At 39.8% G+C, this 25,898-nt stretch overlaps 1 protein-coding gene across 1 annotated transcript in view; it reads left to right on the top strand.

The window, feature by feature from the left end:
• Positions 1–25,898, top strand: part of LOC127618946 (uncharacterized) — a 647,429-nt gene that overhangs the window by 477,409 nt on the left and 144,122 nt on the right. The window contains 1 exon segment of the mRNA XM_052091648.1: positions 4,871–5,401. Within this exon segment, the coding sequence (XP_051947608.1) occupies positions 4,871–5,401 (531 nt within the window).

Below are 25,898 nucleotides of genomic sequence, written 5' to 3'. Positions count from 1 at the left end.
TGCCTAAGGCCAGATCGGGAAATCAGTTTTTGCTTACGATGATGTGTGTGGCTACTAGATTTCCTGGGGCAATTCCTTTACGAAAAATCACTGCATCTGTTATTATTAAAGCACTGGTTAAGTTATTCTCCACATTTGGACTGCCTAAGACTATACAGACAGATCAAGGTACAAATTTTTTGTCAAAATTGTTTGTACAGGTAATGAAATCTCTCTCTCCATAAATCATCGAGTTGCCAGTGCGTACCATCCCGAAAGTCAGGGCGCCCTGGAACGGTTTCATCAGACTCTGAAATCGATGTTGCGCAAGTACTGCCTGGAGACAGGTAGGGATTGAGATGGAGTTCCCTTGGTTCTGTTTGCTGTGCGTGAAACGGTACAAGAATCTATAGGGTTTAGTCCAGCAGAACTTGTGTTTGATCATAGTGTTAGGGGGCCTTTAAAACTCCTAAAAGAACAGATGTTAGAGGTGGATTCAAAACCTGAAACTAATGTGTTGGAGTATGTTAGTAAGTTTCGAGACCGATTACATACTGCCTGTTCTCTTGCAAAAGAGTCTCTAGCTGCTGCACAGACCGGAATGAAAGCCTGGTTTGATCGGAAAGCGGTTGCTCTATCTTTTCTGCCTGGTGATAAAGTGCTTTTGCTGTTGCCTGTTCCAGGGTCTGCTCTATCCGCTCGTTTCTTTGGCCCTTATGTTACAAAGAAAATGAGTGATACGGATTATGTCATTCGTACTCCGGATAGGAAACGCCAGACTCGAGTTTGCCAATATGTTAAAGGCATGTCATACTAGAGGGGAAGCTCCAGTAGGAATTACAGGACAGACTGCAATGCCTGTTATTTCTTCTGTGGCTGTAACCTCGGATGCAGCATTTTCTCCTGGAATTTCGTGTGTTGATGAGGATGGTGTAGTGCTGCGTAATGCTGCTTCACAGTGATGTTCCTACCCAAACCTCTGTTTTGCACCATGACATTAATGTAAATAGTGCCAGTCCTATTAAGCAACATGCTTATCGTGTTAATGTCGAAAAGAGGGCTCTTATAAAACAAGAGGTAAGTTACTTACTGGAAAATGGACTAGCCAAAAGCAGTTGTAGTCCTTGGAGTTCTCCATGCTTGCTTGTTCCCAAACCTGACGGAACATTCAGATTCTGCACTGATTACCGTAAAGTTAATGCTGTAACAGTGCCCGATAGTTATCCTTTACCCCGCATGGAAGATTGTATAGACAAGGTGGGTCCAGCACATTTTGTAAGTTGGATTTATTAAAGGGGTACTGGCAGGTTCCACTCACTGCCCGTGCTTCTGAAATCTCAGCGTTTGTAACACCAGATAATTTCCTTCAATATAATACCATGGCTTTTGGGCTGCGAAATGCTCCTGCAACATTTCAACGTCTCATAAATATCGTATTAGCAGGGGTACCCAACTGCAGTGCATATTTAGATGATGTGGTTGTATATTCATCAGAATGGGATGAACATGTGTCTTTTGAGAATGGTGTTTGAAAGATTTGCAGCAGCTTCTCTAACACTCAATTTAGCAAAATGTGAGTTTGGGCAAGCTACTGTAACATATCTTGGTAAGGAAGTTGGTCACGGTCAAGTTCGGCCTGTGGAAGCTAAAGTAACCGCTATTGTTGATTTTCCAGCTCCTACTACCCGCAGAGAACTGTGTAGATTCCTAGGGATGGCTGGGTATTATCGTAGTTTTTGTAGGAACTTCTCTACTGTCGTTCATCCCCTCACAACATTATTGAGTCCATCTAAACCTTATATTTGGTCCCCAGAGTGTCAACATGCTTTTGACAGTGCGAAAGCCCTTTTGTGTGACACTCCTGTTCTCACTGCTCCAGACTGCACTTTACCTTTTCAAATTGGAAGTTGATGCCAGTGCGGTGGGAGCCGGTGCTGTTCTACTCCAGGAGGATGGGAATGGAATAGAACACCCTGTTAGTTATTTCTCCCGCAAATTTAACAAGCACCAACTGAATTATTCTACCATTGAGAAAGAAGCTTTGGCTCTGTTGCTCTCTTTACAGCATTTTGAGGTTTATGTCGGTTCCAGTAATCTCCCACTTATTGTTTATACTGATCATAACGCCTTGGTCTTCTTGTCCCGTATGTGTAATCCGAATCAGCGCTTGATGCGGTGGTCTCTGATTGTACAGAGTTACAACTTAGAAATTAAACATAAGAAAGGAGCAGATAATGTTATTGCGGATGCTCTTTCTAGAGTATAATTATGTAATGTTTGATTTTTGTGAACAAAACATATATGTTTGTTCTTAAGGGTAGGGGTTTTACATCCCTATGCATGTATGTGTATGCATGCTTGTTTTGTGTTCTCTTCTCTGTTTCCCTCTCTTTTTACACACTCTGATTAGGTTGCTGTTATTGGTTATCTGGGCTGTCAATCTCAATTACCCTGATGACATCATCTCCACTCTCCACCAATGGATGGCCCTTCCTTCATTTTAAAAGCTGTTTGAATCCATGTGTTGGGAGCTTTTTCATTTGATGACAGCTTTACTTGTTAGCTGCTGATATTTGTGTATTGTCTCTGGTTCTTTGTGACCTTGTACATTCTTTATGAATATTGACAAAGATACTCGTTACCCATTCGTGGTTATGTGACTTTGTCATCATCATCATTATTTATATAACTCTCTGCTCATCTAACCAGAGTGGAAAAGTGGACAGGTAAAATGTCACGTGACATACACCTTGCACCACGTAGACTGATTTTTGTATTAGACACCTTAGGTTAGGAGTGAGTGCCAACCCCTGTACTTTTGGTGTTTTTTTTTGAGAGCAGTTAGAATAGTTTAGACTTTGGCGTTTCCAACGCTGATGACCTGTTTTATTTTCTTTCTTGTGTTTTGTTTGATCTAACAATTTATTGAGTTTAGAGGGCTATAAAAATAAGTTAGAATTGTTTTGTTTTGATTCTTTCTTTTCTTTGGCTCCACTCATGTCCTTTTTCCCTCTGGTTTCGTTATTAGTATGTTCTTTGCATAACATGTAAACGCCTTATTCAGTTATCCTTGACTTTGTTACGGTGGTACAACTCCGATTAAATTACCATTTTATACTGTTTACTTGCCTGGTTGCTTATTGTCATTTGCCAACCCAAATACAAACCTTTAATCAGTTTACAATTAAAATGTTACCCCCTCATACCCTTAGACAACCCTAGGGGCCGTAACAAACATTCATCTACAATTTACGTTATTAAAGTTAACATTTTCATCAGTTATATGCAGTATTAAACGTAATTACAATTATGAATTTTATGATCGTAATCACAATTTGTGGTCATGTACAGTACTATTATGCCTATGTATAATAGTGTTAATTCAAAAGTAATTCAACTTGTGTAATTTGATGGCTGAGTCACAATCAATGGTATTTTTTCCCCTCCGAAATTGTAATGGATCAGTAGGTGTTTATTCCTTTCAGACCGTCTATACTTTTATCATGTTCTTCATTGCGTATTGGCATTGTGGTGAAAACCAGGAGACATGTGATCTACAACCATGCCAATAGCGTTTTTTTTATTCTATTTATCTAATGGAAATGTTATTACTTGAGGTCCAAGTTGTACTTGCATTTTATCAATTTGAACTATCGAGGTGTGACTGTAACCATGCACATATCCATGTATGTATCAGAACTTAAATATATATTGTAATCTAAAAATGTCATAACTTAATCAGATTTGCAAACGCGGATGCAGACTATAATCTTATTTCCCTAGGACTTTATCCCGGCCTCTTCCCACCTTAGTCAGGAAATGTTAAACTGCAACAGTAAATCTGAGGTATTCTACCTCCTTTCTGTATCTCCCAGAGTTAGAGCTCCCTTTCCAGGGGCACATTGATGCAGAGAAACACTTTTTCTAAAATTTTGAATCACGTATATTGAACTGCAACACCACAGTATTACCGTGTTAGTAAAATAAGGTATTACCTTCCTGTATTCCTAATAGGGCAAACCGTCTCTTGAAAAAGAGGTACCCTAACACAGCGCAAAAATGGAATCTATGTTTTATTCGATTTCTCTGCAGACAGGAATATTGTCAAATAATTAGATTGACCTTACCTGTCTGGAGAAATCCCGGACGAGCCCCCAAATGTGTAAGAAAAACATGTTTACTTGGTAAGGATTTTTTTTTTGGTCCCTCTATCAATAGTTTGTCTCAGTCTGAGTGTATCAGTTCCTTCTCTTGTCGTTTATTGTTCAAGAACATCTTTGTATTTCATTCGGTAAAGCAGTATAAACCAATAGAATTTATCAGAATAGTTTCTTCACCGTATGTGGGTTGACCTAGTTTAACATAGTGGACTACACAATAGCAGAATAGTTTCTTCCACGAAAGAGAAACGAGAAAGAAAGAAACATCTTGTTCAGCAGTTAGTCTTATGCAAAAGTACAATGTCTCATATAATCTAATATCTCACATGTTAATTGATATCCCATGTAATTTATCCAATTAAATTGTGTAATTTTATAGATATTTGACAGCCCTATTAAATATATACTTATATATAAATTACACAGCAAAGAACATCTTGACCTTTGTTGTATTCTGCCATAAATTGCATTAGGGTTCAATGTGATTTCTTTTTTACATTTGTCCCTCTTCAACTGATTTTTGTCAATTTACTTTTGTTCATTGTAGAGCTGATGGAAGTGAAAGAGGAAAGTCAAGAACCGATTGAAGTGGAGGAGAAACCTCGTGATTTCAAAATTGGAGAAAAATCTTTGAGTGACTCAAAGCCTAAAATAAAAGCAGCCAATAAATCTTTAACCTCTCAGTGTGGAAAGAGTTTAACATGTAATAAAGATCTTAATATACACATGAGAATTCATACTGGAGAAAAACCTTACAAGTGCTCACACTGTGGAAAGAGTTTCACTCATTTGAGTTCCCTGAAAACACATGAGAGAATTCATACTGGAGAAAAACCTTACAAGTGCTCACACTGTGAAAAGAGTTTCACTTATCTGATTTCCCTGAAAGCACATGAGAGAAATCATACTGGAGAAAAACCTTACAAGTGCTCACACTGTGGAAAGAGTTTCAATCAGTCAGTTAACCTGAAATCACATGAGAGAATTCATACTGGAGAAAAACCTTACAAGTGCTCACACTGTGGAAAGAGTTTCAATGAGTCAAGCAACCTGAAATCACATGAGAGAGTTCATACTGGAGAAAAACCTTACAAGTGCTCACACTGTGAAAAGAGTTTCACTCAGTCACAACACCTGAAAATACACGAGAGAAATCATACTGGAGAAAAACCTTACAAGTGCTCACACTGTGAAAAGAGTTTCACTCAGTTAAATAACCTGAAACTACATGAGAGAATTCATTCTGGAGAGAAACCTTACAAAAGCTCACACTGAAAAGAGTTTCACTCAGTTAAAATACCTAAAAAGTCATAAGAGAATTCATGCAGGATAGTCTTGTCAAATTATTGTGACGATGACTCTCCACCAGAAGATGGCAGCACCTGCAATCATTAGACTACATGCCCGTATTGGTGGTGTGATGTTGTACAACTTGCATCTTGAGAACATTTTATGTATGTACTGTATTGTTGTTCTTGTGTTCCAGATGATCAGGTGCTGATGTGAGCAGAACCCAACTAAATGTGAATCTTTGCAAAAGCAATGTGCTGAAGTTGTTGTTTGTTTCCATTTGTAGCATAAAGTTGATTACATCAAAAAACAACACACAACCCCCCTACAATGTTAAAAGTCCACCCACTCCTCGTTCTTATATTTCTATAAATCAAAATGTGTGTCAAAAATCACTTTAGGGCAGGCCCCGCCCATGACTGGTGACGGACTCCACCCTATTGTCATAGATCCACCCGTAAGTGATCTACACACAGTCTGCCATTTTTTTCCACGCTGGAGCAGATACAGTGAGAAGAATAATGTCTCGGCTTCATAAGCATCATAAATGTTCTGTTGTTGCTGTAAAGGTGAACATAAGAGTCTTCATGTACTCCCGGCATCAGAGCCACTGAAGAAGCGGTGGACAAGTTTTGTTTTTGAAGGAAATGTGCCACAAAACATACAAAAATGTGTGTATGTATGTGCAAATCATTTTACACCGGACTGCTTTGTGAATGAGTGTCAATATAAAGCAGGATTTTCAAAAAATGTGATTCTCAAGCATGATCAGAAACAACTGTTTGTGTTCCAGCTTTATATCCTGAAGATGTATCGCACATTATATTTTGTGAATGTTTGCAAATTGCCTTTTTGAATGTGCTTGTCAGCTGATTCCACGGCTAATGCAGCAAAAGTTAGCATTGTCTCTGATTGTATTCACCAGAGCTGTGACGGGGGCGGAGAGTAGCAGCTCATTTGCATTTAAAGAGACACACATGAAAACAGCGTGTTTTTGATTCCACCCAAAAAGAGGCATTTACAACATGGTATAATAAATGATCCGTGGGGTATTTTGAGCTGAAACATCAGACACATTCTGGGGACACCTGAGACTTGTATGACACCCTGTAAAAAGGGGCATAATTGGTCTCCTTTAAATCATTGTTTTACAGTCTGTGGCAGGGCAGTCGACCTTTATCCTTCTCAGAGGCTTGATTAGTCTGATAAGGGACCGGGTGTGTATGATCACGACCCAGCTCCGCCCTCCGCCCTGCCACATTCCTCCCTCGTTCTCTCAGGCAGGGGAGCCCCCGGCATGACGTACACCCCCCCCCCTTCTTTCCCCGGGGAGGGGCGTGCACTGGGATTCTGTTTGAAATGACCTGACTCTTGTGTGACATTTGTTCCTCTTGTAAACAAAGTTCATGCTTTATTTTAAGTTAATTTTTTTTTTTTTTTTTACACAAATCTATCGATTTACTTCAGAAGAATTGATTGATGACTCTACTGGAGTCGTGTGGATTACTTTTATCCTGCCTAATTATGACTTTTGGACCGTCAAACAGCTGGCACCCATTCACTTGCATTGAATGGACATACAGAGCTGAAATGTGCTTATAAAAATCTTCATTTCGGTTCTTTTGAGGAAGGAAAGATGTACACATCTAGAATGGCTTAAATGTGAGTCAATCATGAGAGTTTTTTTAACTATTCCTTTAACTTGTGTTGAACCTGTAATTGTATCATTTTAAATCCAGGATGCAGACAAATAAAATACAAAACTAATAAACAGTGCTTTGTAAAAAGTTTTCAAAGTAGTTTTTGTCAGAATCAAAATTTAGAATATATTAAAGTTTGAAAAACAAAGTTAAAAATGTTGCAAGCGAGCATGGATGTGAAAGTGGCTGCAGCTCGAGTTAGAACATACAATAAACTGGAAGGTGATGTGGAGAACATGGGGGGAGAACCAAATACAGCCTCTGTTGTTAGAACCACTCCAGCTACATATTTGAACAGACAACTAGATACAGGAGTCACCATGTTCCAATCGCAACCAGAATCTCAGAGTTTAACAGCCAACTTAGCTGAAGCAATTGCAAGCTCTTTTAGTCTAAATCGTCTGCCTGTTCCTGAACCAACGATGTTTGCTGGTGATCCTTTGAAATTTGTTGACTTTCGGATGTCATTCACAACTCTAATTGACAGGAAACCCATCTCTGCTAGTGAAAAAATGCTTTACTTGAAAGGCTACCTCTCAGGAGAGGCACGGAAGGCCGTCGAAGGATTCTTTTATCGGAGCTCTGAGGATGCATATGAAGGTGCTTGGGCAGTTTTAAAGGACAGGTATGGAAATCCATTCATTGTGCAGAAGGCGTTTCGAGACAAGTTGATGAAATGGCCTAAGATTAGTCCTAATGACTCTCTGGCACTTAGAGATTTCGCAGACTTTTTAAAGAGCTGTGTAGAAGCTATGCCATGTTAAAGGTTTGGCCATTCTGAATGATTGTGAGGAAAATCAGAAGCTCTTGAGAAAATTACCAGACTGGATTGTTCGCAAATGGGGCCGAATCGTAGTGGAGCAGCTCGATGCATCTGGAGATTATCCAATCTTCGAACAATTTACTAAGTTTGTACTGAAGGAAGCCCGCATAGCCTGTAATCCCATCACTTCTTCCTTTTTGAGCTTTAGCTCAGTAGATGAAAGGTTCCCTAAGAGGGCAAAGGCCCTCAGTACAAGTGCCCAAACGAAAAATCATGCATTTAAGTCAGGAGGATTGTCTCCCTTCAAGCCAAAGCTGCCATGTCCTGTTTGTAAGGATGAGCTGCACGGCATTGCTAAGTGCCCAGTCTTCGCTGCCAAGTCTACGGGAGATAAAAGGGTGTTCATACATCAAAATTATCTATGCTTTGGATGTTTGCGTAAGGGACATATAATTAAAGATTGTAAAATGCGGCATATCTGTGGAGTGTGTAGCCGGCGCCATCCAACTTGTTTGCATGAAGAGAGAGAGAATAGAGCTGGTGAAACAAAAAGAAGTTCTACTTCTGATCCCACAGAAGGACAAGCAAATCAGCAAGTCTGCAAAGTTTTGTCCCATGCAGTAACTCAGAATTCTTCTGCTACCTCAAGTATTGTTCCGGTTTTCTTGTCATCTATGAAAGAACCCCAGAATGAAATCCTTACCTATGCTCTTCTTGACACCCAGAGTGATTCATCCTTTGTCTTGGAAGACCTTGTCAGAGAGCTGGATGTAGTTTCTCGACCATTACAGTTGAAGCTTAGTACAATGACTGCTATAGACACCGTTATAGCTAGTCAAAGTGTTTGTGGTTTGCTAGTTCGAAGCTTCCATTCTGAAAATCACATACAGTTACGGCAAGCATACACACGTGACTTCATTCCTGTTGATAAGTCCTGCATACCAACCAGAACTACAGCGTTGCAGTGGCCTCACCTAAAACATCTTGCAGATAATTTGCCATCTCTTCAAGACTGCGCAGTAGGACTGTTGATTGGCTGTGACTGTCCTTCAGCTTTAGCCCCCCCTTGAGGTTATCACTGGTGGTGAGAATGAACCATTCGCACAGAAGACAGAGCTGGGATGGAGTATTATAGGAGCAGCTAATCCCCACTTGGATAGGCAGGGAAGTCAAAGATTCGTCCATAGGGTTGCAGTGAGAGAGATGCCGGTTCCATCAGCCGCAGATATCTTAAAGGTTCTGGAGTTTGACTTCAACGAGAGGAATTCTGAGGGTAGATGTGTCTCTCAGGACGATGTGCGCTTCATACAGATTCTTAGTGAAAATATTCATCAGAAAGAGGATGGTCATTTGGAGATGCCTCTCCCATTTAAAAGCCAAAATCCCCCATCATTACCTAACAATAAGAAGCTGGCTATAATTCGCCTGCAGCACTTAAAGGCTTTTATGGTCATTACAAGGCATTTATGGAGGATGTGATCAATAAGGGTGACGCAGAGCCAGCCCCAGAGGCATCTGTCGGAGATGTTGTTTGGTACATACCCCATCACGGTGTGTACCACCCGAAGAAGCCTGACAAATTGAGAGTCGTCTTTGATTGTTCAGCTAAATTTTGTAGCATCTCGTTGAATGATACTTTGCTGACAGGCCCCGATATGATTAATTCCTTGTTGGGAGTTCTCTGTCGTTTCAGAAAGGAGAAGGTAGCCATCATCTGCGACATCGAAAGGATGTTCCATCAGTTCTTTGTTACACCTGATAATCGCAGTTACCTGAGGTTTCTATGGTGGGAGCATGGAGACCTTGATCGTGAGCCTAAGGAATACCAGATGGCAGTTCATCTTTTCGGCGCTGCTTCCTCTCCAGGGTGCACTAACTTTGGCCTGAAATATCTCGGCTCAGCAATACAAAGCACATTATCCCTCTGCAGCAGCATTTGTTGAAAATAGTTTCTACGTTGATGATGGGCTAGTGAGTGTTCACACAGTTAAGGAGGCCCGTGAACTAATAGTTGAAGCACAAGAGTTGTGTAAAAGAGGAGGCCTACGACTTCACAAATTCAACTCGAATGAAAGTGAGGTTCTTCATTGTGTTGAGACATCCGAAAGAGCCAAGGGTCAAACGCCTTGACTTTAATCCTGAGTTAGCCTCAATAGAATATGCATTGGGTATTCAGTGGCTAATTGAAAGTGACGGTTTCAGTTTTAATATAAACATGAAAGATAGACCAGACACACGCCGTGGCATTCTATCAGTCATAGCTTCCTTGTATGATCCTTTGGGCTTTGTGGCTCCATTTGTGCTGAGCGGAAAGTGCATCCTGCAAGAATTGTGTCGTCAGTAGCATTGGATGGGATGATCTGCTTCCTGAGGACTTGCTTCCACGATGGGAGGAATGGAAGGCTGGCCTTCAAGGCCTTGAAGTAGTCTGGATCCCAAGATGTTATCACCCACAAGACTTTGACAAGATTGTAAGAGTAGAATTGCACCACTTCGCAGATGCTAGCAGTATAGGCTATGGTGCATGTTCTTACCTTCGATATAAGGATGTCAGGAACAAAGTTCACTGCAGTCTCGTCATGGCAAAGGCCAGGGTCGCACCATCAAAGATCACAAGCATTCCCCGCTTAGAACTTTCAGCTGCTGTGGTTGCAGCCAGATTGAGCCGCTCTGCTGAAATCAGAGCTAAATATGAGGATTGATGAGGAATTCTTCTGGACCGATTCTCAAGTCACTCTAGCATATATTAACAACGAAGCACGGAGATTTCATATCTTTGTGGCAAATCGTGTTCAGTTTATACGAGAGTACACCAAGCCGAGCCAGTGGTATTATGTTGATACGACAGAAAATCCAGCTGATCACGCTCTAGGGGACTCCGTGCATCAGACATTTTATCAACAACCTGGCTATCCGGTCCTGAATTTTTGTGGAAGGAAGAGGTTCATCCGCACCTACTTCATCTTTCGACTTGTTGGTTTGTGACCCAGAGGTTAAAACTATTCAGGCATTTGCAATAAGAGTGATCGATTGCATGAACATGCTTAATCGCCTGTCTAGGCTATCCTCTTGGACAATACTCCTTAAGGTAGTGGCAAGAATTAAGAGACTAGTGCCTGGACTAAAGTGTCAAACTGATGTTGTGACTGTCAAAGAGCGAGAGTGCTGCCAAAGCAGTGATAAAGCTTGTTCAACAGCAAGCATTCAGTCGAGAGATCAAGGCCCTTGAAAAAGGGAAAGTCTTCCATGTTCTAGTCCTCTTTTTAGTCTTGATCCCATTCTTAAGGAGGGCATACTCGTGTTGGTGGAAGATTGAAGCATTCATCACTTAATGAAGAATTTAGGCACCCGTGCATTCTACCCAAGGACAGTTATATCACCCAGCTTGTGTTGTCGCGACTATCATTCACGTAGTATGCCATCAAGGTCGAAGTCAAACTCAAATGGAACTTAGAGCAAATGGATTCTGGATCATCAGTGGCAGCAAGTTGGTTGCGAAGCTGATACACACGTGTGTTCAGTGCAGGAAGCTGAGGCGACCGGTAGAAGAGCAGCGTATGGCTGAACTTCCTAAAGAGCGTATTGAAGTATCTGCCCCCTTCACATACAGTGGAATGGACTGCTTTGGACCGTTTGTCATTAAAAGGTGTAGGAAGGAGTACAAAAGGTACGGCTTGATATTCACTTGTTTCTATTCTCGAGGTGTCCACATTGAAATGTTAGAAGATCTATCTACTGACTCCTTTATTAATGCCTTACGGTGTTTCATCAGCTTAAGAGGAGTAGTGCGGCAACTATACAGTGATCAGGGCAGGAATTTCATAGGAGCTAGGAATGAATTGAGAAAAGCACTTAAACAGTGTGACAACCAGGCTTTGGAGAGGTTTCTGGCTGATCATCAGTGTGAGTTTGTCTTTAATGCCCCGTCAGCAAGTCATGCTGGTGGAGTTTGGGAGCGCCAGATACGCACTGTTCGAAGTGTGTTGAATGCTACTTTGGCTCAAAGTCTCAGTCGGCTTGATGATTCCTCCCTTAGAACACTTTTTTACGAGGCCATGGCCATCGTTAATAGCCGCCCACTGACAATAGATGGGATGAATGATTCTAACTCTCTTGAACCTTTAACGCCTAATCATCTAATCCTAATGAAGTCAAAGGTTGCTCTTCCACCTCCTGGGAACTTCGAGAGGGAGGATGTATACGGTACAAAGCGATGGCGCAGAGTTCAATAATTGATTGAGCAGTTCTGGAGTCGATGGAAGAGGGAATACCTCCAGAACATTTCCACACGACAGAAGTGGCATGTGACCCGGCGCAATCTCCAAGTGAATGATGTGGTCATTGTAAAGGAAGACATCCTCCCAAGAAACCAGTGGCAGTTAGGGCGAGTAGTGGAAACCTTTTTGGATAGTGATGGTTTAGTGCGAAGAGTTGGAGAACAGAAATCAGGAAAGCATCAGTTCGCATCTAAACCCTCTGTTATAGAAAGGCCCATTCAAAAGTTGGTGCTGCTTCTTGAAAGTGAATAGTTATAAGGTATATGTTCACATGCGTACATGCATAAACGCATGCATGCATAACCCATTATATTTACATAATTTTATGCTTACTTGCATAATTGTCCATGTTGAGATAGTGAGTGGTGTATAAAGATGTTAAGAATCATGTATGATTTTTTTTGGTGTCGCCATTATCATGACATGATTGGTGGGAGTGTAAAGGACCACTTTGGAGTTCAATGTATGTTGTTAATTAAATGAAGTATGGGTTGGGTTAGTGGTAAAAATATTTGTGTAATTGTTGTACCTTATTCACGTACTTTTACCTTTTGCATGTGGTTTAATGTTATTCGTATGTGATTGACCAGAAATGTGGTGCACCTGTTACGATGAAATTTGTCCCTTTGGTGGCACCGTAGTTTGCACAAGGGCAGATGAATATTTAAAGGTGGGCGGTGTGAATGATAGGCAGCTGTGTTTGAGTGAGTTTATATGTATTTTATCTGGAGATCCCGTGTTTATGCATTAATTTAAAGAACTCTACGCCCGTTTCATGACGGAAGAAAGGATATTGTTTGCATTCCTTGGTGAGCGCAGCGAGGTATGATATGCTTTTGTTCATGGATATTTCATAATATTTGTACATATGTATGGTTTATTTGCTGATAATTAATGTTTGTCATCTCGAATGTTTTACTTGTGTAATGACGTTTGTAGCCGTGAAAACAAGTGTGTGTGACATGTTTGTTGTATGTTTTCAATACAGTTTTCACGGTGCTAAGGTGATGGAGTGAAAGTTGAGCATCATGCTGGTTTGACGAACTAAATAAAGGACACCTTATGCATCAGTCGAGACTCTCTTTGTTTCTTTGGACCCAAGGGCTGCTATAACCAGTAACCCCAAAAGAATTTGCTACAGTAATGGGTGCTATTCCCTCTGGTTTATGTATGCTTTTTAAAAACTGTAATTACTTCACCCCAGTATCTACTGCATCCTTTCCTAAACCTTGTGATACTTCTGTTGGTCAAATCTGTTTTTCTGAATCGAAAGCTAAAAACTATAAAATAAGATCTTTATTTCTTAAGGATTTGATTTCTGTTCCACCTGTTATTTCCTTTTGGAACAATTTGTTTGGTAACCTTAATTGGAAAAAAATATGGTCTTTACAGCAGATATTCATTCTCACAAACAAAGTGAAAGAAATTTCCTTTAAGTTGATACACAGGTTCTATCCTGTTAAGAAATGTATACAAAGATTTAAATCTGACATTGAGCTAACATGCTCTTTTTGTGTGAATTTTGATGAAACAGTGGTTCACTTATTTTGGTCGTGTCATTACACTCAGAAGCTTTGGAATGATATTGATGTTTTTATCAAGTGTAAGATTTTGCCAGGCTTCTCAATACATATGAGAAACATTATATTTGGGTATTTTGACTCAGACCCCACAAACGAAAATGGCTGTTTTGTTATTAATTTAATTATTTTCCTAAGCAAATTCTACATTCACAAATGCAAATTTTTAAACTGCAAACCTATCTTCTCTGTCTTCTTAAAAGAAATAGAAAATTATCTAAATTTGATTTCAGTATCTACTAATAAGAAAGCCATAAGGACTGTTAGAATCTGCACTGCATTTGATCTCTTCATGTGAACATTTTTGTGTGATATAATGGCCCTACCTCTTCTTTTAGTGTTATATACTTTATTATTATTATCTTTTTTTTTTGTTTTTTTCTCCTTTATTGTTTTGGTTTATATTATGTGATGTACGTATGCTTTTTCTTTTGTATGTTCCTGTTCTTTGCATTTAAAATAATAATAAAAAAAAAATAAAAATAAAAAAAGCTCTCGCGGTGATTTGTAGTTATGCAATATGTCGTGCTTTGTTGTATTACTTACTAACAATATGTAAATAATATTTGACCTATAATTATATAATTTAATATTATATGAGATATGAGTTATGAGATATTCATAACTACATAACATCATGACATGACATCAGTGCATTGCAAACTTGTGAATGACAATAAAAAAATTATTAAAAAATATATAAAAATATGATATTTTGTGAATAAATACAATAAAATATATGCAATATTCCACCACTGTGTTGAAATTTAGAGTGTTTTCTGTAAAATGAGACAATTTCTATCCATTTACTCCAATGTATGTGGGCAGGACGCTCTCTTAAATTCAGATATGCCTAATTCTCTAAAAAATTCAAAATATCCTGCAGAGCTGAAGTGGTTAAACAATAAATTTGCAAAATAAAGCCAGAACTGTTACACACTGTAACGTTACATGAATAAAACTTTTATCGATGTTATTGGTTACTTCAGTAACACGAACTTACTTCAAGCTGCCTTGAAGGAAAAGAGGAGGAGGAAGATGATGCCGCTGTCTCTCCTGAGAGCTCATCTTTACAGACTGATCGAAGACGATTATTAGACGATCGAAGGTCTCATATAATATTAAATTATATAATTATAGGTCAAATATTATTTACATATTGTTAGTAAGTAATACAACAAAGCACGACGTATTGCATAACTACAAATCACCACGAGAGCTTTCCAATATGCGCGCCACTGTGTCACGTCTGTACATTCGGGTCAGAGAGCACCTGTCCATCAAAAGCTCACTATCCAATCAGAGTAGATCACTGTTAAGCCCACCCCCACGAGAGGTTTGTCTCAAAACAGCAAACGAAAAACTGCGAAGCGTAAGCGAAATCTGTGGCAATGTATTCAGAATCCACGATTTGCGAAAACAAATCTTTGAAAAACATTAACAAAAAATGAAGCATATTTGAAGAGCCTGTTAAATTTGTGCGACTGAGTTCATTTTTTTCATTTTAATTGTGTTTTTCTTCTTTTGTAATGGAATATTTTTGATAGTTTCTGAAAAAGTTACGTTCAGTTTTATAAAGTTACATTCATTATTACTGACACAATCGTAATTCCATAGGTAAACAGATAACTCATAGCAGTAACTCTATTTTAACCATGATATCCGGAGTGAAACCACAGTAATGCAGGGAAACTATAAAACTATATGTAAAAAAATATAATTTTGTCATTATTATGATTTTACTGCAATTACCACAGTTTAACTGTGATTACTGTTGTAGATTAACCATCGTATTTCTAGTAAAACCTTAGTAACCACAAGACTATCCATGGTAACATATTATACTGTATCCAAAACATAGTTTCCACCAAAACTATGATTCCTACAGCCTACAAAATTACTTTAATAAAACCATGTTTCAGACCAATAAAAACATGTTTTTACTACAGTATGATTTATTGTCTACAGCGTGTTTTACTATAGATTAACCATGGTAAATCATGTGGTTACTATTGTTTTACTATAAATACCATAGTTAAACTACCACAGTAAAACCTTAATAACCACAAAATTGTGATTTTTATTACCACAGTTTTCATTTTCCTGTATTATTACAGACCCTATGGTGTCATTTCAAATATCATGGTTAAAATATGGTTACTGTAGTGAAATCATGGTAAATTCATTGCGGGCGGAACGTAAAACAATTTCAGAAAAGAAGTTTAGAGAAGAAGAAAAGAGTTTCTTTCTTCATCAAATCATAATTTAAGATTTTTAGGATTTCATTTCAGGCTTCCTCCTTTAAAGGGTAACTAAACCCTAAACCACCTTTTTTAGTTAATGATCTGTAAGAATGGGGCTTTATTAGTACTGGACATTGATTCAAGAAATTTTTTTGACATTTGTGTATAAAGTGTTTTAATTCTACAATATATGGTGTAAAAACGTCTGAGTGCTGCCCTCTTCAGGTTGAACGGTGGCTACTGCAGTTGAATTTTCCTATTGGCTGTTTGCGGTACTTCGTGACGTAAGCAGTGACAGCTGACGTAAGCAGTTTCCAGCTCACCACGCCCTTGGTATGAGCTAGCACGCCCATGGCAGTATAAAAACCATCTCGTTTTGTCAAAACCACTGTAGCGAGTCAGGAGTTGGAATTGCGAGTATTGAAAACGATCAGGATAGAGTATTTTAGCATCTATTTAGCATAACATTTATATAGTTATTTAGATTATTTCGTGTAGCCTAGGTAGTTAATTAGCATATTTGTTAGTGTAGTATTGTTAGAAGCATAGTTAGTTAGTAGCGTAGTATTGCGTCAGTTAGGATAGCTTCAAGTTAGCGTAGATTATCTGTATTTAGAACAGTGGTCAGGATGGTACGTAGGTGTAGTGTTGCTAGTTGCAACAGCACTGCTGGAAGGTATAGCTTTCCAGCAGACTTGGAAATTAGGCACCAGTGGTTGCACGTCCTTGGGCTGGAAGACCGCGAGTTCCCGCCTAGAGCTGTCGGTGTATGCAAACTGCATTTTACGCAGGATTGCTTCTCCAACGCAATGGAGGTGGAAATGGGCTTCTCCAAACAGCTCGCGCTGAAAAGCGACGCAGTGCCAAACGCTGCTCCTCCTGCATGGACTCCACCACCGCAGCGGCGTCTTGAGGTGAGTGATCATATATATTTGAATCACAATTTATGGTTAGGCTAAAGTTAATCATCTGGGGTCGACAAACGCAAGGTTGCATTTTGCTGGATTTTTTCACATAGCGGGCAAAATATGAATATGCCTACAGAGCGCGCGCTATTGACATCAACTCGATAAAATTCATCAGATTCATGTACATGTCGTCTTCCGTGTCCTCGACTTCAAAAGACCGCTCCGTGGCAAAGCTACTTGCGTCACTCCAGTCACTCTCCATTTTAGAGTCTGACAGCAGCTGTCAATTAATCTGTCACTACGGGTCTCAGGTGCACGCCCCCCCGCTCAGCCCCGCCATCGGTTCGTCCCCTCTATCCCTGCTGGGGTCTGCCCACTTTTCCAGCATTTTTCAAATATTGCTAGTGGGTGGAGTCAGACTCTGAGCAGGGGTTTAGTTACCCTTTAAAGCTAGGGTGTGCAGTCTTTTCCAGAAATTGTTTTGTTATACTGGTTTAAAGTCTCTTCACATCCTGATAACAATCAATAATTTAAGTGGTCTAAATGTAAAATATATATATATATATATATATATATATATATATATATATATATATATATATATATATATATATATATATACATAGACAAAAAAAATGAACGAGCAATCATTGCATTCGCTCCGAATGTAATGATAGGATGTCCTTCCTGTCTGTCAATCTATATTTGCATACCGCCGCGCAACTTGTTCGCGCAGATATTCACGCGTCATCAGAGCGAGCGCGAAAATGGAAGGCGAACCGCAGCTAGCTAATGTTCCTCCTGAACCACCAGTAAAACGAAACAAAAGAAAGAGTGTGTTAGAAACTTCTACAACGAAAAAACGTCTGGATCAAAAGCGCGCTAAAAGCAGAATTAACATTGACGTTGCTTTTCCACGCTGGAGGAAACTGCGGGACTCAAAGTGTCTGAAAAATGACGCCATGCTTGCTGTTTTTCTTTTGGACAGGTAAATACATAGTTTGATTTGTTTGTATATGTTGGTGTTAATGTAATTTAGTATTTAGCTCATGTAGCTAACAGCAGCTGCGGTGTAAAATGAAACTGTTATTTTGTTTTCAAAGTTACGAAAACTCTGCAACATCCACACCTTTGGTGCATGGATTCATAAGGCCACCAACTGTTTCGACTCTTTCATCAGTTTCTCCCAAAACAGTGAGTACAATGTCATCATTTTACTTGAATAAAAAAATATAATCAAACATTCTTCTGGGTATTGTTTATGGCATCCTTATGAAGAAAGATCATTTGACAATGTTGTCATTGTATTTTTGCTGAAATACAATCACATATCAGGTTATAAAGATGATGTCATGCACTTTGTGATCACTGCTGCTTTTTTGTTATCATCTGTGTAAAGTTAGAAATGTCAAAACTATAATGTGTGTTCATCAAGTATAATGTGTGGTTTTTTTACATGAGCCATGACAATTTAAAAACATGTTTTACTGTCATTGTAAATGTTCACTTTCACCTGCCTAAAGATGAAAATCTGAGAAGAATTAATGTTTTTTTTTTCCAATGGTTTTGTCAGAGAGGACACCTTTTTAAAAAACATAATAACTGTGAACATTTGTTGTTAAAAAGTATATAAGTATTGTTTTGTTTCTAAAAATTATCTATTGTTTGGGTTCAGAAGAACTTTATTTGTCGACTGGAGTCGTGTGGATTATTTTGAGGCACCTTAAATATACATTTTGGACTGTCAAATGGAGTACTTTCACTTGCATTGTTTAAAGAAGAAGGCCTGAAATGAAATCCTAAAATCTTATATTCTGTTTTGATGAAGAAAGAAACTCTGATACTGCTTTGATGGCCGGAGGATGAGTAAATATCATCAAATTTTCATTTTTTGGGTGAACTATTCCTTTAAATTCAGTGGCTGTCATGTTAAGATGAGAATATGTTGTGTATATCCTTTTTTAGGCTAATTTCAGGGTTTTTCTGTGTCAAAAAAGTAGGCTTTGGCTCGGGTCCTCATATTCTCACAAACAGTCCTGTGTATGTATAAATAATAATCAAAAGAAGAAAGTTTTTGCATTAGTAGGATTGGGTTAAGTGCTCGTGAAAGAGATGCATCTTTAGATGTTTCTTGAAGGTGGGGTTTGGCGGGTCGTTCCACCATCAAGGGACGGTTGAAGTGAAGGTCTGGGAAAGTGATTTTGTGCCCGTGTCAGATGGCGCAATGAGGCACCGCTCACCCGCTGATCTTTAGCTTCTGGATGGTACATAGACTTGAAGGAGAAACAAGCAAAAAATCTGAATATCATGTTTCATTTCTGATAAATCAGCTTGTTGAATCCATCATCTGATTGTAAATGAGTTCAATGAAGGTGATTATATGTTGAAAAAAGGTTGCTTTTGGGTAATATCCAACGATAATTTGGCTGTCATGAAAATGAAACCAAACAAAGCACACAATTATTTTGATACCATCCCAGAAACCATTATTTCAACAAAGTTGTTCTTGTGTATAATCCTATAATAATCTTTTTTAAGTCTGATGAATGTCAGTTTATTATAATGATGATGTTTTTGTGTTCAGATGTTCATCATGAGAGAGCAGGCGGATGTGGTCTGCTGTAAATCAGTAGGAACTGATCTGTCCATGCTGGATATTGATGAATTCATCACAGAAATCTCTCAGCTGAAGAAAGAGGTGACGTCACTGAAGACAAAACGGATGGAGAGAGACGACAGGTTACAGGTTAAACATTCATTTCATCCTTAAAGTTGAGATTCTAAGCTTTTAAATGATGTGATATGATGAATGGTACAGATGTGATTTTGTTGTGTTTGTTAGAAGCTGGAAAAGGTTTCCTGTCAATCTTCAGTGTGTGTGACTGATGGGACCTCCACAGAATGTCAGGATTCAGTGTGGAGCGGCAGAGATCAGTCCATACCACAGCGACTGCTGGACAAACTCTCTGAACAGAGATCCAGAGACACACAGGACTCACAGCTCACTTTACTCTGTTCTACTGATGGTAATCAGGGTGATCAAACATCCACAGAGTCTCTGACTTCTGTCTGTAATGCTGAAGAACAGCAGATGCTGCAGACACCAGCGAAGAATGAAGTGAAGCTGGAGGAGATAAAAGAAGAAAACACAGAAGAGGAACAACAGAGAGAAGAAGATGATGATGACGATGATGATCAAACTTCCACAGAGTCTCTGACTTCTGTCTGTAACGCTGAAGAACAGCAGATGCTGCAGACACCAGCGAAGAATGAAGTGAAGCTGGAGGAGATAAAAGAAGAAAACACAGAAGAGGAACAACAGAGAGAAGATGATGACGACGATGATGATCAAACTTCCACAGAGTCTCTGACTTCTGTCTGTAACGCTGAAGAACAGCAGATGCTGCAGATACCAGCGAAGAATGAAGTGAAGCTGGAGGAGATAAAAGATGATGACACAGCAGAGGAACAACAGATAGAAGATGATGATCAAACCTCCACAGAGTGTCTGACTTCTGTCTGTAATGCTGAAGAACAGCAGATACTGCAGACACTAGTGAAGATGAAGATGTGTTCAGTAAAGCTGCTGGACTGCAGGAATCTGATGAAGATGAGAGGAGAAAACACAGCAGAAGAACAACAGAGAGATGATGTTTTTATTTCTTCAGGTATGTTCCTTCATGTAATGTTTTAAATATTTTTGACAATTGACCGTCATGTCAGAATATGTTTCAAGATGCATAGATTTTTGTTGGAAATCTAAGGTTCAGGAAATGGCATATGAAGTATCCCATGTCTTATGGTTGGAGTTGGCATCAGTTCAATTAAAGTCCATCGTAATAGACTGAAGTTATGTTGGGCTGACACCGGCTGTGTTACGTGCTTAAAGAGGTTTAAATGGGATGATAATGCAACATTAACGTGAGATGCAATTTTTGCTGTATGCAGTCGTAGAAACAACCAAGACTAACACAGAAGTAACAGTTAAGTTATTTATTAGTGCGGACAAAAAATGTTACAGTAAAGAATATAGAAACCAAACAAGAGTGTCGCCAAATTAATGAAATTATCGAAAGCCAAATCCCCCATAACTATTAACCCAACCCCTAAACTAACTACCAAAAGTAAAACGTCAAATGGCTTACCGATGGCCGTATTTCAATAATCAAGATATTCGTGATCATATTAGCAACATGTAGGTTTTTTTGAAACCAACAGAGACAAATATAAATTAAACTAAACCGAGTGGCTTGTTACAACCCATCGCGTCTTACCTTGTCTACCAGCGTATAATATCCACATCACCCGTCAAAATAACTACATCAAAACCACATCAAACACACACAGTAAACAGCTGAACGGCTCGACTAAGGACACAGGCTGTGAGTGAGGTCTGACGCTGATCCCTCACTACCCATTCATGGTGCACAGGGCCTTTTAAACTGCCGGCACACCAGTGGATTGGTCGCGCCCATGGTTCGCGCCGGTTATGACGTCGAGCATCCTGACGTCACAGGTATAATTGACAACCAGATGATCCAATGATCGCGACCTAAAAAAAGAGTTTGCAAACAAAAGATAAAAACATACAAAACACACGTGGAACGTAACACTCCCCTTTAAAAAAAAAAACTGTGACAGACAAATCACAAATTTATTTTTCTTCATTTGTGTCACATTTGTGGTTTCTCTTTTCACCATCTATCCTCTTGCTTAAACTCTAGATAAAGCATCAGCAATTATATTCTCAGACCCTTTCTTATGCTTAATCACCAGATTGTAACCTTGCACAATCAAGGACCAGCGCATCAATCGCTGATTCTGATTGTACATGCTGGCCAGAAACACCAAAGTATTGTGGTCTGTGAATACAATTACAGACAAATTACTTGAACTTACATAGACATCGAAGTACTGCAGAGCCAGTAACAAAGCTAAAGTTTCCTTCTCAATGGTGGAATAGTTTAACTGATGCTGTTGAACTTGCGTGAGAAGTAGCACACTGGATGGTCAATCCCATAGACGTCTTCTTGTACCAGCACGGCGCCAGCACCAACCAAACTTGCATAAATTTCCAATGTGAAGGTTTTTTCCACATCAGGAGCTGTCAAAACAGGGGTGCTACATAACAAAGCTTTGATATTATCCAAAGCATTTTGACACTCATCATTCCACAAAAATGTACGTGAAGGACTGAGGAATTCCGGTAATAACCGGCCATTCCTAGAAATCTGCGGAGCTCTTTTCGCGTAGTAGGAACGGGAAAGTCTGCAACAGCAGTCACTTTCGCCTCTACCGGTCTTACCTGTCCTTGACCTACTTCCCTGCCCAAGTACGTAATAGTGGCTTGACCAAATTCACATTTGGCAAGATTTAACGTCAGTGAAGCCTTCTCTAGTCGATCAAACACCTCTCTTATTGTGGAAACATGTTCAGACCAGTTAGTTGAATAAATCACTAGATCATCCAAATACGCATTGCAGTTCCGGACATTCGCAAGCACGATGTTAATAAGCCGCTGGAACGTAGCTGGTGCATTATGCATGCCAAACGCCATAATGCAATATTGCATAAAATAATCTTGGGTCACAAAAGCGGAGATATCAGAGGCTCGAGACGTCAAAGGCACTTGCCAGTAGCCCTTCAGTAAATCTAGTTTACTGACATATTTAGCAGACCGCAGGTTGTCCACACAATCCTCCATATGAGGTAGTGGAAAACAATCTGGAACTGTCATAGCGTTTACCTTCCGGTAGTCCGTGCAAAATCTAGCGGACCCATCACTCTTTGTCACGAGTAAACACTGAGAACTCCAAGGGCTGCAACTCTGTTTGGCCAAACCATTTTCACACAAATACTCCACTTCCGCATTCATCACAGAACATTTTACAGCATTTACTCTATAGGCGTGTTGCTTAATAGGAACGGCATTACCAACATCGATGTCATGCTGCAAAACTGTGGTACGTGAAGAAATGTCACTAAATAATGACGGGAAATCGTGAAGTAATTTTTCAATGTCCTTTCTATGTGAATCAGGTAAATGAAGCAAGCGAGGACTTAAATCCTCCATCACCTCAGCATTCTTTAGCCTAGCACATTGCTGATACATGTGTCGTACCAATACTCCATCCTCAATGTCATGCGTAGCAGTGACGTCAACCAACTTACATGTAAGAGCGGCAGCAGCAGAGGTTGCAGAAATAGACTCATTTACTTTCGGAACATCATTTGATGACGACGCTCTCATGTGAAACGCCTTCAGCATATTGATATGGCATACAGGAGATTTTTTTCTGCGATCAGGAGTACGAATCAAGTAATCAGTATCACTCATTTTCTTTATCACTTCATATGGGCCCGAGAAACGTGCAGACAAAACAGAACCAACAATTGGCAATAAAACCAACACCTGATCTCCTTCCTTAAAATTACGTGGAACAGTTTTACGGTCAAACCGACTCTTCATAGCCACTTGCGCTTTCCGCAAGGATTCCCTTGCCATTTCACAAGCTTTATGCAATCGCTCGCGAAATGTACTCACATAGTCAAGCACAGTAGTTTTACCACTAATCTCATGGGATAACATATCCTCTTTAAGCATCTTTAATGGACCCCTCAGCAGGACTAAATCCTAAACTGTCCTGTACCGCCTCCCTAATAGCAAACAAAATTAAAGGAATGCCCTCGTCCCAGTCTTTTCCCGTATCCATACAATACCGGCGAAACATAGCTTTTAACGTCTGGTGGAATCGTTCTAAAGCTCCTTGGCTTTCTGGATGGTAAGCACTCGAAGTTCTGTGGGAAATATTTAGAGTCGTTATCACTTGTGCAAAAAGCTTTGACAAAAAGTTAGTACTCTGATCAGATTGTATCACCCTAGGTATCCCAAACATTGAAAATAATTTTATGAGCGCACTACTGATCACTGGCGCTGTAATTTTCCTCAACGGTACTGCTTCAGGAAATCGCGTCGCTGCGCACATTATGGTTAACAGGTATTGGTTACCAGTTCTTGACTTGGGCAACGGACCAACACAGTCAACCATAACATGCTAAAAAGGTTCCCCCATTGCTGGAATAGGAACCAACGGCATGCGTGGAATTACTTGGTTTGGCTTACCTGAAAACTGACACGTCTGACAGGTTCTACAAAATCTCGTCACATCACTCTTCATTCGAGGCCAAAAGAAATGTCTTAGGATCCGATGATACGTTTTCTTCATGCCCAAATGCCCCGACAAGTCATGATTGTGAGCTAAAGCAAGTACCATCGGTCTATAACATACAGGAATGACAATTTGACTTACGGAAGTCCACTCCGAATCGCTCGCAACATCCGCACACCACCAACGCATCAGCAACCCGTCCTCTTAGTACGCAGCTTTTTTCTCCCTGGCCACTTCCAAAGGGAGAACAGAGGAAAAACATTTTTGTAAATTAAAATCTTCTCCTTGAGCGGCGATAATCCTTCCACGACTCACCTGCAGTTTCAGATCATCAGATTTTAAAACAATAGCCTGGTCATCTGGCTTACCTTCGTTAACCAGCAAAGCATCATTTACAAAAATAGGTGCCATAAAAGTTGATGATAAATCATCTGCATAGGCAAATTTACGAGCTTGTGCCCGTGTCACAGCACAAACAGGAAAAACCTCAGAAAACTTCTCTGACAATTCATCAGAGTGATCAGACAGAACAGGTTTATCACAAACTTCTAACAGTGGCACGATTTTCCCACCTGCTATATCATTGCCAAGAATAAAGTTCACTCCCGTGCACCAGTAAATTTTCACGCACTCCAACCTTCACAAGTCCTGAAAACAAATCTGACTTCAGGTGAATTTGATGCAACGGAACCTTCATAGTGCTCATTTCGAGACCACGCACTAACACATGACTACCACAAAAAGTACGTTCAGAGAACGGCAATGTAGCTGCCACTATAAACGATTGCATCGCGCCAGTATCACGCAACATGGTCACTTTGTCCTGTTCTGTTTGCTGAGCACTGACAGATACAAAGCCTTCCATCAGAAAAGGCTGATACATAGTATCGAAGACTCCACAACTCTCATAGTCAGTGTTATTAACAGTCTTCACAAAGGCAACACTTTTGGTACCGGCAACTTGCTCTTTCTCTTTGCGTTTTAAAGCAAGACAGTCAGCAATAAGATGTCCCGGCTTGCGACAGTAAAAACATTCTCTCCCTTCCCTAGCTTTTGTAACCATTTTTGAACGCAACTGATCTTTCGAAACGGCATGACAAACATAACCTTCTCAGTACGAGCGGAAGGAAAAAACACTCTTATGAGTCAGCGCAAACTCATCAGCACAAACAGACGCCTGTGACAATGATGTCACTTTCTGTTCATTTAGATGGACAACAATTCGATCAGGAATACAACCTTTAAATTCCTCTAACAAAATCAACTGACGTAACGCCTGAAAGTCTGACACTTTATTCGATGTGCACCACCTGTCAAACAACAGACCTTTTTCCCTAGCGAATTCAACAAACGTCTGACTTGAACCTTTCTTATGGTTCCTAAATCACTGCCTGTAAGCCTCCGGTACGAGCTCATAAGCCCTCAAAATTGCCATTTTGACAACCTCATAATCTAAGCTATCTTCTAAAGATAGAGCAGCGCATACTTCCTGAGCTTTTCCCGTTAACTTGCATTGAAGCAGCAAAGGCCACACATCCCTAGACCAATTTAAAACAGAAGCAACTTGTTCAAACACATTAAAATATGAGTCCACTTCTGACTCTCTGAATTGTGGCACAAGAGAAATGTTTACTCACATCAAAAGTGTTTGACGAACTCGCACCTGTCGCGACCACAGGAGGCTGCACAAGTTGAGCAGATGATACAGGTAGCGTAAGGGAAACTGGTGCGTCTCTGGCCACTCTCAGCTCCAGCTCTCGCAACTTAACTTGCTTGTCCGCCTCTATTTCCAGACCGTGGACTTGAAGTTGCAGATCCATTTGAGCTTT

Source organism: Xyrauchen texanus, chromosome 25, assembly GCF_025860055.1.
Source record: "Xyrauchen texanus isolate HMW12.3.18 chromosome 25, RBS_HiC_50CHRs, whole genome shotgun sequence".
Taxonomy (NCBI): Eukaryota; Metazoa; Chordata; class Actinopteri; order Cypriniformes; family Catostomidae; genus Xyrauchen; species Xyrauchen texanus.
Note: the sequence above shows the minus strand (reverse complement) of the source record. Positions and strands in the feature narration are given on the sequence as shown.